The sequence below is a fragment of the Rhipicephalus microplus genome, chromosome 5 (assembly GCF_043290135.1).
Source record: "Rhipicephalus microplus isolate Deutch F79 chromosome 5, USDA_Rmic, whole genome shotgun sequence".
NCBI classification, from domain to species: Eukaryota; Metazoa; Arthropoda; class Arachnida; order Ixodida; family Ixodidae; genus Rhipicephalus; species Rhipicephalus microplus.
The window spans coordinates 167,634,289-167,655,127 of NC_134704.1; the positions used below are offsets into that span (position 1 = coordinate 167,634,289).

The following is a 20,839-nucleotide window of genomic DNA, read 5'->3' on the forward strand; positions in this document are numbered from 1 at the left end:
TTAACAATCTACCATTGCATGTATCATGTAACTTTCTTATGTTTGCCGAGTACTGCGTAATCTACCGATCAGTAACCAACATTCATGACTAAACACTCATTCGACATGATCTTAACAACATACAAACATGATGTCATTGTTGGTTAATGAACTTAAATCCTAATAAATGTAACCTTGTGTCTTCTTCCCGCCATGGTAGCCCTTTTGAGTTTACCTAATGCATCGCCAATGTTCTCATAAAATCAGTCCAATCATTCAAATACCTCGGATTCATCTTGGCTCACGACCTGTATTGGCGTCATCACACTACTAACATCATCTCGTCTGCTAATAAACCACTCGGGTTTGTCAGACGACACTTACGCCATACTCCGCCTCTCGCCAAGACGCTTGCATACAAATCATTTAACAGATTAAAACTCATGTGCGCATCTACCACCTGGAGCCCTCATCAATCGTACATCATAGGAGAACTCGAATCACTTCAAAATCGGGCTACCAGGTTCATCCATTCTGCATATTCGTACGAAAACACCATCTCAACTCTTAAGACGGAATCAGGTCTAGAAACTCTTGCTTCACGCCGAAAGTGTGCCACGCTCTCTCTTTTTAATATGTTTTATTACAGTTCACTGAATAATCTACCGTACATCACGCCCCCCCAGCACATATCCCATCTGCACTGACCATGCGTTACAAGTCACAATACCACGTACCCGGACCACTGCATTCCAAGCCTCCTTTTTCGTAAGAGCAGCAAAAGTGTGAAACGGCCTTCCTCCCGCCATCTGTACCATCACTAACTCATCCATGTTTGCAGAAGCCATTTAAAACACCGTTGTATAGTTCTCTTTTTTGTTATACCCCACTCCCTATGTAATACCCCTAAATGGTGTCCTTGCGAAAAGAAAAGTGAAAAAGTTAAAAAAAGATATGTAGGTTGGCAAAATATTCTTGCTCCAGGCGCGCCTTCTCCCCAAATCGCTTCTGTGGCATGCTGAAGGCATCGGTGTAGCAACTTTTTGTCGTCGGAATGCCCGCATTTACTCATGTAGTGTCTCCTTTCACATACAGTGGCAGGTAATGAAACTTCTCTGTGACAGTGATTCGAGCGTAACAGTGAACAATTTGGTCAAATTGCTCTCAAAATTGGGTCTACTTGCATAGTTCCGCCGAGAAAGTAGGTATTCTCAGTTTAGGCAATTTGACTCCAGTTCCGTCTGATGGTGCTACGACTGTCTGGACAACTGTTTCTTGAGTTCCAGTCGATGTCTTTAGCATGCGATCTCTATTTCTGGGAATCTCTGCGACAATCCGCGTAGCACTGTCCTCATATTGTACGACGGCATTCTACTCGGCATCGAACTCTTCGTCGGGTATTGGCTGCTCAATCACGTTGTTCAAGTTTTTAGGCTCTTCATTGTTAGCCTTCAGCCTCTCATATATGAAATTGAGCTGGTAATAGGAGGCAGTGTAGTTAGCGAGGAGAGTACTTGCCTCGTTTATTACCCTGGTGTTTTGAGCTCGTCGCGACGTCCGCTTTGACTTCAGTCGGTCCATGCCACTGTAGTTGACTGGTAGCCGTCTGTACGTTCCTGGTTTTCAATCTCGGTTCTTCGGCACCAACTATTAAGACGATGGAGTTCCAGACACTACGATCAGACTCAACTCCGTCGTTAAGGCACAAGGCAAAAGATACTTGTTTATTGAGCATTGCTAGGAAGCGATATGCTTTCACTTTAACTGATGCTGATGTTGATGACCTCTGATGGATGGCGCTTACCCACAAAGGGTGATGGGCCAAGAAACGGGCGGCAGGATACCTAAATGAAACTAAACTGAAATTGAAGCCAATCTGAAAAAGTAGCTTAAAATAATACTACCAAAAACCAAAAATGTGTGCTGAGCAAGTGGTCAAACCATCTTTTGTTTTGAAAGACGTAACTACGAATTATAAACTAAAGATCTGAAAAGGTAGTGGTTCACTAGCATGGTAATCTTTTAGTTGCGTTGATGTAATCAAACACAGCGGAGCATACATCCCTGTGGCAGTAACCAAATGAAGTTTCGCCAAGTGATAAAATTACTGGTAAATTTGCTTGTATTCCTAGCTTTTTTAATGGGGCTACTAATAATCTTTTTCTCTGATAAGAATAACGATGAAAGAATAAAAAGAAATGTTCAATTGTTTTAATTTCGTTGCACCAAATGCATAGCCGTGACGCCTTGAGCTGAGCTTTATTAAGGTAATAATTAAGTTGTGGAACTGCACAGCGCAATCTGGTATAAGTGACCTCTAACTGGTGAGATACACACCACTGTTTATTCCAGCAATAGCTAAAATGCTCGAAATCTTTGAATTTATCCAAATTACCTTTTTACCATTGAAGGCAAGCATTTCGGAACCTTAGCGCGGTTACGTAAGCCGTATCTGGCGAAACTGGGATGGTGGGCCCACCCAGGGATACTGCTGCTAAAGAGTCCGCCATTTCGTTCAAATATAATCCGCGGTGGCCTGGTACCCATAGCAAATGCAGTTTTTTTACGTTTTTCGGTACTAAATGCCGAAACGTATTCATCAGCTCTGAATTTACTGCCGCAGAAAGGGCATTACAAACTGATAACGAATCTGTAATGATAACTGCTAATGATTCGCTTGAGGGTAATTTGCGTAGGGCAAGAACAATGGCCAATAATTCTGCCATGAATACCGGGGTATAATCTGGGAGTCGAATCGAAAAGGACCAGTCCAAAGAAGGAGAGAAGATGCCAACCCCAGCCTTTTCTTTTGACACAGATGCATCAGTCGCTATGATATTGCTTATCTCTAGGTGGGCTAGATAATCTGCTAACTGGTCATTTAAATACCTATATGCCAATTGTTTCGCGTTATGAGGAAATATATCATCGAATTGTATGCTAAGCATTGACTTTAGGTTGTGTATTGGACCAATATGTCTAATTTTTACATTCAGTTGCTTTAGTAGCGCTTGTGCAAATACTATTTGCGGGGTGTGTAGTCACGACCAATGGGTTTCGAAAAATAAAGTCGGTTCTTGAATGAAAGCGTAAAATGAGAGTCTTTGGTGTGAACTGTATATCTTTAAGAATGCTTGCACAGTAAGAATTTTAAACCTATTTAGCAGAGAAGGTAGGCGAGCTTCCATATACAACACGTTATTTGCAACAAACTTTGGTAGACCCTGACACAAACGCAACGCTTCTCTTTCCAGCAGTATTAGGGGTCTCATTTTATAGGCTGCGCTGCCAGAAAATAATACACATCCGAATTCCATGATGGGCCGCACATAAAGCTTATATATCATTATTAGCACATCTCTTCTTAAACCCGCTTTACGGTTTGCAAGCTTCCGTAGCCACCCCATGGCCCGTGTTGCCTTGGAGTACACATCATCAATGTGACTTCTCCAATTTAATGTGTCATTATATATGATGCCCAAATATTTAAGGGAATTCGCCTGTGGAATGAGCTCATTACTGTACATTAACGAGATGTTGATAGGCTGCAGAAAAGAGAATGCAAGGAGCACACTTTTCTTTACGTTCAGGGTCATATGAATATTTTTAAGCCATCTTTCTAGCATATTGAGATAATTTTGTTGACTCTGGTATAATGATTGAAGGTCGCTATTACTTGCGAAGAAAGCAATATCGTTCGCGTACACATATAACTGAATATCCTTAGTTGATGGATTGGAGCTTAAGAAAATGTTAAATAAAACTGGTGACAGGACAGCCCCCTGTGGTACGTCACGTGTCTGCTTATATCTATTCGATGAGTACCCATCTTTAAAGCAGTAATATTCTCCCCCTCCTAAAACCTCTGGCACCCACGCAGTGATGTAGTTGGGAAAGTGGTGATATTCCATCTGTTTTAATAAAATTGAATGCTCAACCCTATCGTACGCTTTAGCCGAATCTAAAGTAACTAAAGCACAGTATTGGCGCCGACGCCGAGCCAGTTGTATTCGGCTCTCTAAATCAACATGCGCACACCATATTGAGCAACCGGATCAAAAACCAATTTGACTGGGGTTTAATATTGCGTTATTATTATTATATTTCATTACCCGGGCATTCAAAACTCTTTCAATTAGCTTAACCAGATTTGACGTGATTGATATCGGCCTTACATTGACCAAGGCGAATTCTTTTTTCTGCTTTTTAAGAAGTGGTATCACTTTAGACAGCTTCCATTCCGCAGGTATCCAAGCTTCTGTCAAAGAAAAATTCACCAGATTAAGTACTTCAGTTGGACAAATCTCGAATATTACTTTTATCATTGAATTTGTTACCCCATCTGGTCCAGGTGCCGAAGGAGATAAGTGCCTTAGTATCTGTGCCAGCTCATCTAAAGTAACCTCCTGGAAATCCTCGCCTGCCATTGGGTTCACAATGTGCAGTGGTAGAGTTGACATAAATCTATCTTGGAGCCCTTTCGCAATATTTTCTACTAAATCAGAGAGCTCACGGGGGGAAAGAACAGAAGAGTCAATATTTTCAGCGGGTGGTAACATCTTTTGAGATCCTAAAAATCTGAAGAGCGCTTTTTTGTTTTCAGCCCCAGAAAGATACTCATGTCGTTTCATATTATAACCATCTTTTGCTGTACTTACGGTGCGTTTGAAGTCTGCTGTTGCGAATTTATAATCACACCATTTTTTTGGACATTGGTTGACCAGCAGTTGTTTCCATGCAGCTTTCAGTTTTCTATAGCTTCTCGTGCACTCTTCAGTCCACCATGGACTAAAAGAACCTCTTGTGGCCGAGTCTAATTTAAACGTTGCGTCTTTTACTGATCTTTTTAACACTGCACACAGACTCATAGCCCTAATGTCACCTTGTATGCCCTTGCGGTGATCAAAAGTAGCCCTCAAGTCTTTTTCTAATTTTCTATAGTTGAGGAATGAGCGGGCCATTTCGGCGACATGTATTCTTTGAAAGTTCAGTACAAAACTAATAGGCAAGTGGTCACTGTTAGTAGCACAGCCTAAAGTTTGCCACGAACATATATTTAGAGATGAGCTTGAAAATGTCAAGTCAATTGCAGATTTAGAGAGACCTCGGACAAAAGTAACAGATTGCGGATTTAAACAAGATACATTCTTGTCAATAGCGCATTCATACAATCGTTTTCCGCTTAAATCTGTTTTAAAACCCCACTCCACATGATGTGAATTGAAGTCTCCAGTGATTAATATATCCTTTCTGCAGGCAAAGAACATGTCGTCTAGACTTCGTGTGTCTTGCACCCCGGCTGGGAAATACGCATTTACAAACGACAAGGGAGAAGCGTCTGGTAATATTATGTCTACTATCAACATTTCACAATGTGGAGTCGCACAACGATAAGAGATCGTAGCTTTGTGACTAAACTTAGTTGCTATCAAGACAGCAGGCCCACCACCTCTGCTAGGTCGGTCCAATGGAAATAGCCGATAATTTTTTAGGTGAAACTTCTGGGTGGTTGAAAGCCAGGTTTCTTGCAGTGATATAATATCCGGGGAAAGTTGTGAAGAAAGGTATGATAGGTCTGTGGCTCTACCTTATAGATCAGTGGCCATGCCTTAATTTCGGAAGGTTGGACTGGTCCTAAAAAGGTCACTATCACCGATTCCGTTGGTGATTTTATGTTGTCAATTGTACGGGTGCACCTGTACACTGAAATTACACCCGCGACCGAAAACAAATCGAGCACATCTGCAGGTGTCCGGTTTGTGTCTACACCGTGGACTAATCCTTTCGAGCATGCGAGGTGTGCCGGAATAAATGGGCTTACCGGATGCGCTGCGAATTCGGAACATTGCAGGAGCTCACGAATGCATTCCTGATCTGCGGAACAGCACAGGATGCCTCCGCGACCAAACTGGCGGACCTCAGTGATCTGCTGGGGATGCGAAGTGGCTTTTCGAAGCTCCACTTGAATCGCCTTTGGGTTCTTCATTGGAATACTGCCCCCATCTGTAGGTACCAGCGCCACAGGGACACTTCTCGCTCCACTGCGTAAAAAATAGTCTATCGGCCAATCCTTGGCGGGAGTGGAAGCTAACCAAGGGGAGTGCCCTTGGCCGGGTGAAGAAAATGACATCAAAATGGAATGACTCGCTTCAGCTGAGAAAGAGCAATACAGTTACCGGAAAATAAAGAACTCTCAAAGAACAATAAGGATACTGCCGCCTGATCCTGAGCCCGGGCAGCTTCTTCGCAGTCAAGCCCCACAGTCGAAATGCGAAATTAGAGGGAGCCTATCCAAAAACATTTATAATAATGAAAGTGGATGATCAGCTGCATTCCTCAGTAAGAGGCTGATCCAGTTGCAACGGGAATGAGATGTGAATTGGAAACAACGCGTTCATAATCCATAAACCCATGGATAACACCTGGTCTCTTGCATTCTATATCTAAAAAGGAAAACATGCGAAGAAAATTAAAATCTCAGCCTTCAAACAGCTCTCTAAAAACGCGCTTAAAAAGATATTCAAATCTACTTTCAATGCTGCTCAAGAGGGCCAAACGCGAGTATTATGAAAAACAAATAGATAAGAACGGTAATGATACCAGGAAAAGCTGGCAGCTAATAAAAAAATTCTTGAACAGCAGCGAGACTACATGCTTATCAAAAATAACGGTTGACGGACGTTCCCTTACCGAGCCACTCGATATCGCTAATGCTTTCAGTGATACTTTTGCATCAAATTCCCCCGATTCACTAGTTGACCTTCATTTTCCCATTCTATCTCGTTCACCTCAGTCTTTTTATTTACGTCCTACATCTGCAGACGAAGTCTTTCAAATCATGTCATCTCTTAAAACCAAAGGGCCAGGCTTAGATTCCATTCACCCGTCTAAGTTAAAGCTCGTGGCACGTGAACTGTCTCCTATTTTAGCTGAAATAATTAACAAATTGTTGAAAGCAGGTGCATTTCCTGATGCTTTAAAGATAGGAAAGATAACACCTGTTTTCAAAAAGGGCGATCGTTTGTCAACTAATAATTACCGTCCGATTTGTGTACTTCCTTTCTTTAGCAAAGTAATTGAAAAGCTTTTTTACTTGCGTTTGATGTGCTATCTGCTTAAATTTAACCTACTCTCTCCCCACCAATTCGGTTTTCGACCTGACTACTCGACAGAGCTCGCCTTGCTCAGCTTTACTGACCGATTTAAACAAGCCATAGACAATGGATTACTTACTGGGGCAGTTTTTATTGATCTCACGAAGGCTTTCGACACAATTAACCACCGGATCCTTCTTTGTAAACTTGAATCTTTCGGAATTGTGGGTCCCGCTTTGCAGTTCATTCGCAATTACTTAACAAATCGCTCACAGGTAGTTTATGTCAATAACAGTGCGTCATCTGCTAAGCCAGTTACCATGGGCGTCCCTCAAGGTTCAATCTTAGGCCCTCTTCTATTCCTACTTTTTATTAACGACCTACCTAGTTCCCTTAATCATACTAACTGTCTTCTTTACGCCGATGACACTACTATTTTTACATCCCAGAAAACAACTGCTGAACTTGAAAGTAGCTTAAACTCCGATCTCTGTAATATTTATCAATGGTGTGTTAACAATAATCTTTATATGAATCCCTCTAAAACTACATTTGTGGTGTTTTCATCCGCACAGAACACATTTCCCTCACCAGTTTCCGTATCTCTTAACAAACATATTATTTCCGTATCGGATCATGTGAAGTGCTTAGGCGTAATACTAGACAAGCATTTGAAATATAACTATCATGTACTCTCAATATTAAAAAAAGCTTCTTTTGGCATTCATGTTCTCATTAAAGCCCGCCCTTATTTTCAGTCACGCATTATTTTATCATTATACTATGCATATATTCATAGCCATCTTTCCTATTGCATTTCATCCTGGGGTAATACATATGCCAGTCACCTGGAGCCCCTTCTACATCTTCAGAAACGGGCGCTACGTCTGATCGCCTTCGCTCCATTTCAATCGCCTTCTACGCCACTCTTTATTTATTTTTCCGTGCTTCCAATTAATCTTTTGTTCACTCTAAAGTTAGCTATATTGATGTACCACCTCATTTATCATGGTCTATGTGTTTCAGGGCTATCCACACAACATCTTGTCAATACTAATAACACCAGGTTTTCAGCCTGTCACAATTTCCTTCTCCCTAAAGTGCGTAGCAATTATGGAAAACTAACTCTTAAATTTACAGGTGTATCCGTATGGAACAACATACCACTTGAAATAAAGTTATGTCCCACATTCTATTCGCTTCGCAAAATGTTTAAAGAGTACCTTATCACAAAACGTGTTTTCTAAACTCTGCCGTCGTGCCTTACTCCTAATTTTAGTATTTCTTTTACTAACTATACCACTTGCTGTTGCACAGAACTTTTCTTGCCTTGTTTTTATAAAATTTTAACCATTCTTTGTTTAATTCGTACAAAGTGTTTTTCACTGCTCGCTGCATTGTTATCGCAATTTACTTATTCTCTAACGGAAGTCCCCCCGACAGTTTTCTAACTTCGGGACCTCCTCTGTACTGTAGAATTTTATTCACGTAATGTATGCATTCCTGAAATAAAGTTTGATTGATTGATTGATAATAAAGACGGCTTAATATGGCTACTAATGTTCTTTCGCGTCTCGGATGATCATTGGGCGGTCTGACAGGTGGCAAATATCTGATGTCAATAGGATGTTTTGTCGGTCTGATTAGGTTGTGTTATGCTTTTTATATGTGGCCACTGAGGTAGGTACTGCGAATGGAATGATGGTGCAGGAGGTTGCGTCGCACGTTCAGATGATTGTTATGCGTTATGTCAAGTGATTCGAAGATACTAATATTTTCGTCAATGATGTAATAATGTCTTGTTTATCGTGTCGGCCATTTTTGTTGTTGATGTTGTGGTTAGTGTAACTAAGCTAGCCCCTAAGTTATGGAACTGTCTTTACGTGTATTATATGTGTGTAGGAATAGTTTTGTAGATGAATGAAGGCTACGTTTGAGAAATGAGTTTGATTATTTTGTCCTCTGTGATCCATTGAGAGTAAGGTATGCATATGGCTGGGTCCATCGCCCTCTTCGAGTATGTTATGCTGGACCTGAAGGTCGCATGAAGCGGGTCTCACGTGTTGAGACAATGACCGTGTTGTGTAATGAACTTAAAAGACCATATGCCGCAGGACTATGCATAATACGTGTGGCCTGTTTCAAGCTAATGTGAACTTGCTAGCGCTGTGGATTTTATTCAGTGCGTTTTAGTTGTTCTGCATTGCGACATTGTATTCCTTTTGAAGACCATTTGAGCATTATGTCAAAGTCGCTGTATTTATGAAGTGAAAATTCTCCTGTTCAGACTGAAGTTAAACTCGGTTCACGCATGTGCGCACACCATTATTGAGCATGTTTATGAGCAAATTTTTGTTTTTTTGTATTTCATTACTGAACATTGAGTATCCAGAAACACTCTTTAGGGAGGAGAAGTTAGTATGAAGCAACTATTGGCAGCGTGTTGTGTATAGCGCAGCTATTGCGGCTGCTTCAGAACTCGGAGTTCCTGACCCGTTCACTAATGATGTCGGTCGGTTCCGCGAAGGCGAATGCGGAAGACCCATGCACGGGAAAGAAAGGAAATTCCTTCGTTCAAACAGTTCACGAGCAGAACCGTCTAGGTTACCCCCGTTTGGAACTTGAAGGTGAAAGCTTACTCGAAAGCGCGTCTTGCCACAATCACATCAAGCGCGGTCGTCTGACTGCCGTTATTGGCATGCACGTGTCGGGCGCTATTGAAAATGTCACAGGAACGTGACCACAGGGCTGACAGAGACAAGTTTGCGGCAAGTAGACGAGCTTATCCTCCCCCGCTATACGTAATTGCCGAGTGTTGTTAGGATGGCGGAGTGCCTCGCGGTCGCATGCACTCCTGGTCAGCGAATAGGGCCTGACGGTGTACTGATTGCTTTTAAGGAGCTTGTACGAAGCAACATTAAATGGGAAAGCTAACGAAACTCGAGCGTGAGAACGGCTACCGGCGGAGGTCTGCTGGCGAAGACCAGCACGACCTATAAAGGGAGAGAGTGTGACACGCTGAGAACCTATCCTCTCTCGTGTTGTATTTAGTAATGTGGTTTTTAGCAAGGCAGTGAGTGGTATGAAAGTGCGTGGCGATGCGAGCCCCAACGTGTGATTGACTTGCGTTGAGACCCTTTGTTCAACTGGGAGTTAAAAAAAGGTGCTTAATTGTGAAATAGACAGTGAAGGTTCGTGCTTGAACCCAGGCAGACACCTGAGGGCTGCGCTAAAGCTTTCCCTTACCGCACTACGGCTTTAACTTCACGCTGCCACCGTGCACTCGGGTCATCGAGGGGCATTCATTCCGAATCTTAAAACACCTCCGCTCCATAGCTAGTGTAGAAGCTAGTCAAAAAAGAGGAAATTACCTCTAGGTATGGCTGTTGTTGTGCGCATAGCTTCACGGTTTATGGTTTCCAACTTTGCCACTTGTGTTAAAGTTAACCGTTGAATATGCGCCTGGCTGCATAGCTGTGCGGAGGATCTGTCGAGATTTACGTGTACGAGCTCCAGCTGCTTTTGATGTACTGCGGCGAATCAAATGATGTATTATTGTGGAACTCTGTCTGAGTGTGCGAATCTACTGCGCTCCACAGCCGGACAGGCGAATATTGAGACCTAGTATGCCAACCTCCGAAGCCTCGGGAATGGTCATTGAACTTAGTGTACATGTGAAGGTTACCGCTTGATTTTTCTGAATCCTGCCTAGTTGACTCCATGAACCTACCTTGATTTTTAGGCAGACAAGTGTAACCCTGAGTTACAGGTGTAGTTCTGAAAAACATTAAGGGTTTTCTGAAGTTCTTGTGCTTGTCTTGAGTGCCTTTATGCAAAGACCACGAAGTCAGAGCATCATCATATATCAGAAACTTCACCTCTTCAATTCGGTGTAGCTACCAATCCAGAGGTATTAGAGCGATGTTGACCAGAAGAGGAGCCGTAACCGATTTTTGCGGGGCACTTCTGTTAAGAATGAAGCCAAGTTCATTCTTTCCATCTACTCTTATAGCAAATGTGCGGTTGTGAAGAAAAGAGTAAATCAATCTCTCTACCCGTGGCGGAAGTCCTAGCTAATTGAAGTTGAATAAAATGTCTTCATGGTCTCTGTTGTAGTGTGCTTTCCGTAAGTCCGTTGCTGCTGCAGTTCGTACTGTGTGGCTGTTTGGATGAACTTGTAAAATGTCGTCTGAAAAGATAAAAAGACCATCTTTAGTCCCCAGATGAGAATAGAACCCAATTTGAGCCGAATGGTTTCGATTATGTCGTGCAAACCACCTGGAAACGCGTGCGGCTAGCATCTTTTCGGCAAGCTTGCAGACAGTAGCAGTGAATAAAATTGGGCGTAAGAATTGCAAGTTATATGAATACTTTACTGAGTTTTCTTTAATCAGGACGACAACTGATTGTTTCCAATTAGATTGGGCGTCCCCAGTCTCCCATACTTTATGTATAGCCTGCAGAAGTGCATCAAAAGCTTCACTTTCCATGTTCTTGAAAACTTTGTGAAGAATACCGTTGCGACCAGGTGTTGTTCTTTTGTAAGAAGTTTCATTCTTCGCTATTAGTTTGGCCATGCCTTAAGAACTGGATATATCTAATTCGGCGCTTGGGTAGAGCTCTTCGATTGCGGGCCAGGTTATCAAAAAATGCTCTTGCAGCCTGCTTTGCAAATTCTTGTGACCTACTTTGCATCAATAACATAATGCTCGCGCCTCGGTCAGGTTCCTTGTGACCACACTACATCGACCGCTACGTATGCCAAAGGGCTCTGTTTCGCATGCCAGATCCACGTTTTTCACACCACTGATGCCACCGCCGTCAATAAGGCTGCTTTCAGATCCGACACGCTTTTGCTTGTATATAATTGGCATGTGCGCGGCTACCTGGTACATCTGGTTTCTTGACGCATACAGCTCTGCCTGACGTTGCTTCGCCATAGTTCCTAAAGAGCAATGTCTGTTTGATGTTGTCCTTTGTCAATGGTGATCAAAGTTGTGTTACTGCAGAGCAATTCTTGCAAAACGGGTAAAATTTCTGTGGGCTCGGGAGATACTTTAACAATTGTTGATTTTTTCGAAACTTATTAAAATATGTGATCACTACGCGTTGGTAAATTTTTTGTATGCATCTTCTTAGTAAGCCAGTAATGATTGGCATATGGTCACTACGCCAGAAATCCAGTTCCACCCGACATTGCAGGGTCCCATGACCCAATCACCCCGTGAGATGTATGTTGTTCTTTATCAAGTAAGAGCCCTGTCAAAGCCCTTTTTTTTGGCCGGACGAACAGTACACTGCAATTTCAGGTACTTATTTTCAACCGGCGTTTCCACGGCTGTTTTCATAGGTGTTTTTACGGTATTTCAATAGTATTTCAAGGAACGTTTTGAGTCTAGTGGCCCGAGGAGGTTGTAGAGTCTCACTCTTAGAGGTATTAGCATTCTTAAGTGTGACCATTTCGACCCTAAGTTGCGGAATTATCTCTTTTAGTGCAATGTTCTCCCTTTCCAGCTGAACTATTCTATCATTGTTATTCATCGGAGCCATTCCCCCGTTACCAGTTTCTGGGATTGTTTGTTGCGTCAGCCCACTCGGTCTCAGAGGCAGCAGGCACCTTAGTGTTGACGGCCGAGCCCCTTGGTCAGGAACAGCTCCTGTACTGGAAATGGCTTGAGGATCAAGTACCACTCCTGTAACAGGAGCGCCCTCTCGAGCTCCTTGAATTCGATCAGAGTTTGTAGGCTGGTTTGGCCAGCTCATGTATCGTGGGGAAGTCCTTGTCAAACTCACGTATCTCCCTTCTTCACTGTGTGACGATGTAAGGTATCTCAATTTTTTGTCTGCAGGTTCTGTCGGCCGTTGGCTGAGGCCCTCCACAAAAAACGCACTTCGGCCAGCGAACGTGCTTATTGACATAGTAATTGAGTCACAGCTACACACGATTATGATTTCTGGCTTAAGCAAATAGAGCAGAGAAAAAATTGTTGCAAGCCTCACTAAGGAGAAATTCGGGAATCTTTATATCAACATGTTCATTTTCTTTTTCACTGTGAGGTGTTGTCAGAAAGCGTGTTCACGGCAATGTAGTGTGCGTATGTTGAAGTGCTATGCAGAATGGCCCGAGTTTGGCAACACTCGGGAATATTTTTTAGTGCTGGCGACATCCTTTTTTGAATGAACCAACAGTATGAAAAAGTTTAGTTCGTGCCTTAGCGCGAAGCGTTTCATTTTTTACCAATAGACAGGCATCTCGCCAAGGGCGGCAAACAAAGTTGGTCAATATTTCCAAACCAGAAGCCTTTCTTTTTACAAGTTTGCCCTTTGACTGAGTGTAGAGTGCGCCCATGCAATAAAAGCGCCGAAACACATCCTAATGGTATTTTCTAACGGCGCAGGCTTTGTAAGTACATTTGAAGCTTTTTTCCTGCGCTGAGTGTGGTTTGGAATAATTAGCATGGTAGCTTCTGATATTAGTTCCAGCCAAACGCCTAACAATATCGCAAACACAGCTGAACACGAGACCACGTGTTAATCGTCATGGTCTCCTTGTACAATCTAGCGCGCTGCTTGGCTGGTGCACGCCCTCTTCAATTTTGTCGTCTGCCAGTACACTAAGTAAAGATACCAACCATACAAATAGCTAATTCGCAGTGGGCTAATTACTTATTTGGCTGGATGGTATAGAGAAGGAGAGATAAAGAAATAGAGTCGAAAGCCAGGGAGCTGCTAACCAAGCTGGGCTCGGTTGGATACCTTGCACTTGGGGGGGGGGGGGAAAGAGGAAACAATAGAAAGAAAAAAGATAAAGTGAAAGAACGGTAGAAACAGATGGATAAATCAATACAGATAGGACGACGTGTTATGGCAGCCAAGCTCTGTCAGATGGATTCACGACCACTCACAGAAAAAAAAATCCTGGGACCTTGGCCGACGGTTTCGCATACGCGCAAAGGCACAAAAACTATTTTGTGATTTTTACGGACCACCGAACTTCTTGAGTGCTTCTGAAAAACAGCATGATACGATGCTGTGTAATCTCAAGCTGAATATTTATCCATCTGGTCTCTATATATGGCTCGTGAGGCTAGGACAAGCTAAGACTAAACTAATTAGGTGAAATGATGATGATGATGTTTGGTGTTTTATGGCGCAAGGGCCCTAATTAGGTGAAGTCGTAGTAAGATAAAGAGAATGCCGCCACAACCTAATAGGATCGTGCCAATGTAGCTATGTAAAGTAAAACCATCGTATCAAAAACAGACTAGTTGAAGTGCTAACTAAGCAATGCTAATTGACATTACGATAATGATGAGCCCGCTATGCAAAACTATACTCAGTAGACTATGCCAATATGATGATGACGGGATCGTAATCATTACCATTAGGTTGAATAACTCCTTACTAATCATGACAATGCTAAGTTCACCCATTTTAATGATTGCCGTTTAATTGAAACCATATAGACCAAAACAACTGTTTATTGTTATGTTCACTATGCCTAGCTTTGTATAACCAAACATAACATAGAGCCTATGCGGGGATCACTTCGAAGGAGGCCATGTAGATGAGGATACGACTCACTTAAAAAGCCAGAACAAGCAGCTTTATCAAAAGCTCCTGGCTCAAGCTTCGCAAAATAGTGCAAGCTTACCATATTGCTTCATATGCAAAGTAGCTGATGCTTATCGTCCACTGAATGAAACGCTTTACATTCATACCAGCGCCACGATGGTCACGAGTTGAATTGCAGCTTTCTCAGAATTAACGTGTTTGTATCCGAGGTCACATTCGTAAATAATTTGATTCGAACACACCCACAGCGAACAAGGGTATGCCCACCATGTTTTCTCTTGCAGAGGAGTAGTGCATATGCCACAACGCCATCGAGCGACACGATCCATATATCAGCTTTTTCACGCAGACTATGCACATGCATGCAGAAATAAAAAAAAACATATCATCTTGTGGTGACGCTTTCTCGTAATCAATTTAATCGCGCTGACTCTTTACGCCGACTCACAGATGCGTCATAATACGAGCGCGCCTGCTGCGAAGCAGGCCTTATATTTAGATTCAAAAATCGATAAAATCAAAACGAGCAGCACGAGAGTACTGCATGTGCACCCTTGCCGCCTTCAGAGTGAAAATTTCCACACTGCAGGTGTATCGAGAGAACCCACCAGAAATAGGACAAACACCCCCACTCACGCCTTGGAAGGCGCGTGTTGAGTTTCCAAAGCAAAAAGATATCGCGAAAATCATGTTGACATCACGGAACTGTAGAAATATTTACTGAGTGGTGGCGCTGACGTGTTCGCTCGTGGTGTTTGTTTATTAACCGTTTTAAATGCCTCACATGCGTTTATGACAACACGCGCTTTCTAGTAGTTATTTTTATCAACGCTGCTACCACGCTCTCCACACTGTCTACATGCCATTTCCGCCGCAGAGCGAGCTCGAAGCAAACTCCTCTGCCCGAGGAGGCCATCCTGCATCGCACCTTTGTTCGGCACTTTGCGCAAGGGCTTGGCTGTTATAAAGCTTTTGTACACTAGTGAAATAAATCAGTAAGACGTTGGCGCTTTCGTCACTTTTCCTTCAGTTTTTTGGTCATTTTGCCCTATGTCTTCGTGGTTTGTATCTAGTACAAGAATGAAATGACCATGCTGACAACAAGAACTTCGGTGGAACGCGCGATCAGACGTTTTTCACGCAAGTGTCGGCAGAACAGTATACCTTGCCGATGTCAGCCCAGAAGAGTGTCAGCACTTTTTTGGTTTCAGGACGACCTATCTATGTAAGATCACTTTAGTGAGTTTCTCGGTACCACACATGTTGAATATAACATCGCTGTTCCCCAACTATCTGACCTTACTTTACTGTTTTTATATGTGTGGTCTTTAATGAACTTTGGCTTTTCAATGATGAGGTTTCTCCGAAATACGTTCAGCCGCACGTTTTTCTTTCGAGTATTGCCACTGTAATACATCAATTATTACTTACAATTGAACAGACATCTTCGCTGCTCTATGCTCTAAACTCCACTTTTATTTTCTTGTCAAATAGCATACTCTGTGAGAAAATAGTTTTTTTTTCTGTGTAATGTTTTCTAACAAATATTGTGTGAAAATTAAGTGGCATGCACTTGTTCTACAGCATCTCATTATTGCGTGAAAACACCTAAGTACAAAAGTATTTAAAAAATTAACCTGCAGTATGCGGCTTGATAACGGCTATCCACAAAAATAAATATATCAACCGTCAACATGTTCAGTGCTCACACTAGTAGCCCACGTTTACTGTTGATAGTAAGGTGCTCTATAACACTTTGGGTCTAAGGAGTGCTCTGTATTGAGTATATCACACTAGTGCAGTACTTGATTAAAAATTTATACATTCCATTTGCGACGATTTTCAGTACTATAGGCTCAAAAGAATTTATATGCCACCTCACCTCAGCCTAACAAGTGTAGCGCCAGTAAAAAAAAATCAAAGCATTACTTACGATCACAGTATCGTCTTGTGCCTAATTTTACTGACCGAGCACCCATATCACTGCGTGCACTGTGATGTCCGAGACACAATGTGCCACATAGTATGCAGATGCGCACAAAAAGCTGGCATCAAATGCAACCAAACAATAACCGGAATGCTGTTGGAGGCCATGCTATCCCGAACAGAACCGGCAAATCAGCAAAGCGAGATAAATAGGACTCAAGCTAGTGCCCTCACCGGTGGCTGCCTGGAATCTAGTCGCCCACCTAGTGTACAGGCTTGTCTTGCTCAGAAAAAACTTTATTATTTGTTAGTTTTGGAGGACTTGATACACCATTGCAGGTGATAAAGTGCATAGCATTGATATAGTAGTTTAACGCAAGGTGACCTAAAAGTAGCAGAAGTCCTTTGGGACCGTCGTGCAAAGTTCTTAAGACCCACCTTGAAATTCACCCGCACCATACGGTCGAAGCTGTCCTCGGTCGTCTCGGCAGCCGTTGGTTGCTGCAAGTCTACATGGCCCACACAATTGACCACGATACTAACTGGCACTTGGCTTAACTTCTTCACATCATCAAATAAGTTCTGCACCGAGGTGGCGTCACCAACGTCCACTTGTATGGCTTTGTGGTTGAGGTGCCCTATTAAAAAAAAAACGAGATCAGATCCAAAGGAAAGCTCAATTATTTGTCCCATATACATATATTTGCTCGAAAATTCTCTTCATACCACAGGTTAAGGCTCTGACACAGTGCTCCAGTGATAAGTAGTGCTCTACCTATGAAATGTCGTCGGGTGGAATCCGGGCCGTGTTAGCCGAAGTTATATGTATGTGAAATCGTTGAGACCCACTCATTTAGATATAGGCGAATGGTATTGGTCATAGATAAAAGATATTCCAACAGCTCATTATGTTCTAGCGGCATGTAAATATTTGTTAACACTTTCACCAAAAATTGCATGAATTGAAGGGCAAAAATGTAGAGCGTAGCAGAGTGAAAGAGTATGAAATCGCAACTTATTAGCGGATTTTTTTCTGCCTCTAATGCGAAAAAATAATATGTGCCACAACAGACATGATAGAAGGTCGCTTTGCTCACATAGACAAGGACTGTGTATCCGTCAGCAAACTGAAATATATAACAAAGAAATTTTCTCGCTGTCCCCGCAATTCTGCCTAATAAAAACCACCAACAAACTTTAAATGCCTTCTTTTCTACGGAGAATCTACCAAGTGCATATATTCTAGAATAATAACAAAGTCCTAACCTTAGCACAAGGACAACTTTTCTTCCATGCATGAATTTTCAGGCAGGTCCTACATCGCTCCCTTGTCTGCCATACTACCAAAAGCCAGTCACCCAAGTGACAACAGCTATGGGGATGCAAATCACAAAATATGCCTGTTTGTAGCTATTTACTCGATTGCTGTCATTACTACAAGAGTCACTCTGCCAAGAATGGCGATCGCAGTAATGCAGGTTTAGCCTAGGGCGCGCAACGGCCTTGCGGTCGCAACGAGCGAGAGAGAGCAGCACTGCGCATGCGCTGAAGCTCAGAAAAATGCGTGCGTTTGCGTGAGCAAAAGATGCGTGTGCTAGATCTCGGCGCTAACGTTGCGCCCGCTCCGGCCATTGCTTACTTTACCGGCGGCTGTCTGGCGAGACGTCGACGGCTGCGAGCGTTGACAGCATGATTGCAGTGAAAGAAGGCCGCGTCCTTCGATTACTGCAGGTAATTTTTTCGCCTATAGGTGGCGCAGCAAAGCAATCAAGATGAAGGCTGTTTACAGCAAATCGCACTCCACGTTTTGGTTATTGCGTACGGCAAACTTACCCTGTGCGCGACAGCCTCAGCCGATACGTACCCAGAGCACCACGCGTTGTGTTCCGTAGGCGTTGCGCACGCCAAACTCAAACTGTGTTAAGTTTCCTCATTTCGCGTCCCGAATTTCCTCCAGGAAAAAGTGCAATTTAATCAGTCGTGCTGTCATTATACAATCACTGATTGTGGCATCATGCCCGCATTGAAAGAACACCACGCCCGCGTCTATATAATTCTTTAAAACACATCAGCGGTGTCGCGTAAAAAGATACCGGGTCGTTCTTTCGTCAGAACACTTTTCTTACTTTTTGATTGATTTTTCGTCACATCAAGATACCGGTAACGCATCAAAAGAACAAGCGAAATAAATGAAAGCCGGTGAAGTAAAAAATACAGTTATTATTACGAAATATAAACTCTATAGAACGCTAGAAATATGGCAATATGCCATGCCAGCGCCTTCAATGACTGCGTTGAAAAACTTCTTCCGGAACTTTGATAAAACACATTCCTTGTCTCTCACCCGGCAGTTCCGCAGTAACGGCTTCGAGTGTTTCCAAAGTGCGGCCAGCGACGATCACGCGGGCTCCTTTCTCTGCAAGCAGGTGACAGACAGCGCCACCAATGCCTCCTCCTCCACCGGTCACTACCGCCAGGCGGCCACACAAAGCTCCTCCTGTTGTGGACATCTGCGACGTGCGTCCAGGCAGAAAAAAAACGGCACGTGAAGCTCACCTGTACCGGCACGTGTTAAAGCGACCACATGCAAAATACGAGTTACAAAACTCTACGAAATAATCTAGCAGTAAGTGAGCCTCACCAAATACAAAACATTCAAGTCGGTACGACTGCTCCACAACAATGGAGATAACGCACTGCTGTATTTGCCCTGAACACTTGCAGCATGTTGTGGTGTGAAACGAAATTGGGCAAAGAAGCAAGAAAACTGAGGTGTGCCGACTGCTACGCTGAAAAGTTCTCTGCCGCCTACCACGGGGTGCTTGGGGGCTGCAGGATTGAGTCAAAGATATGGATAATCAAACGTGCCCCTGAGAGGATGAAGGCGGGGGACTCGAGGCGGCCTCAGACGGGCACTTTCACTAGCCGCTGCTATGTGCCCTGCCTGGAGCACCTGCTACGCTGCACCTGTCACCTGGAACACTCTGGCGGGCGCACGAAGAGGTCGGTATGGTGCAGTACTACGCCATTGCACAAGAAGCTAAGATAAGCCACGAGAATGAACAAAGATAACCAAGTGAGTTAGGGCAAGAAAATATTTATTGTGAAACAAAAGGTAGGTGTAGGCCTGTTGAGGCTCCACAGTGGATGCAGTCCTTGTTCAAGGATCGCATTGGTAAGATCCACCAGCGTAGTCCTTAAGATCAGGTTCTTTTAGGCTGGAAGGTCTGGGCAGCAGCGCAGGATCGCATCCCAATCCTCTCGGTTTGGCTTTGCGTTGGAGGAAGGGCTGAGTTAAGTGGACGAGCCCAGAGGATATAGCAGGTGTCAGCCACGTACCCACAGTGTTGGCACTTGCCAGTGAAAAAAGAATAAGAATCTATCTATATCTATATCTATCAATCTATCAATATCTATATCTATATCTATATCTATCTATCTATATCTATATCTATCAATATCAATATCTATATCTATATCTACATCTATATCTATATCTATATCTATCTATCTATCTATGTATCTATCTATCTATCTATCTATCTATCTATCTATCTATCTATCTAGCCACCTACGACATTTAGCGCTCCTCGCTGTTTCAATAATTGTAGAGATACCATACTTGTTATAGCAAACAGGACTGTATGAAGAACATATTTGACATGTCATAACATGAAAATCATGACATGTATGTCAAGAATGTCATTATTTACATTTTGTGGTCTTGCAGCTTTTGCAGTGGTTTAGTTCACATGGCATCCTGCAAAACTGGTATGATATGGGATGATTGCATGGCAAACACAAGAGACTGACCCTAACATGAAAATTAGGACATGCGTGTCATTTAACAACATGGCTACAAGCCACGCTCATGATGCGCTCGCGGCCGTTTCGCTAGCGCCACCTATACTAAACTTGGTATTACAGTACGTGAATGAATGGCGAAGCAATGATACTGGTGTAAACATAATAAAAATGAGATGCGTGTCTTGTAACATGACTACATGCCACGCTCATGATGCGCTCGTGACCGTTTCGCTAGCTTCACATGTAGTAAACTCGGTATTACGCGACGTGAACGGAAGACATAGGTAAATGACACATTCAATCATGATAATCACAATATGCGTGTTTTGCAACAAGATGACTACATGCCACACTCATGATGCGCTCACGGCCGTTTTGCTAGCTTGACATATGCCAAATTTGATATTACGTGACGCCAATGAATGACGAGGGTATGTGACTGGTGCAAACACGATAAT

The 20,839-nt window shown here is 43.0% G+C and overlaps 1 protein-coding gene and 1 long non-coding RNA gene across 2 annotated transcripts in view; both read right to left on the reverse strand.

Moving 5' to 3' along the window:
* LOC119173631 (carbonyl reductase family member 4) overlaps positions 1-19,084 on the reverse strand; it is a 35,815-nt gene extending 16,731 nt beyond the window's left edge. Inside the window, exons 1-2 of the mRNA XM_075896181.1 lie at positions 18,919-19,084; positions 17,013-17,212 (exon numbers count right to left, since the gene is read on the reverse strand). Of these exons, the coding sequence (XP_075752296.1) occupies positions 17,013-17,212; positions 18,919-19,084 (366 nt within the window). The remainder of the gene's footprint in view (positions 1-17,012; positions 17,213-18,918) is intronic.
* LOC142818016 (uncharacterized) lies at positions 1,498-4,843 on the reverse strand. Its single transcript, XR_012895479.1, has 3 exons — positions 4,638-4,843; positions 4,155-4,237; positions 1,498-1,626 (listed from the first exon to the last, which is right to left on the reverse strand). It is a non-coding gene; the product is annotated as an uncharacterized LOC142818016 (long non-coding RNA).
* Positions 19,085-20,839: the final 1,755 nt, after the last annotated feature.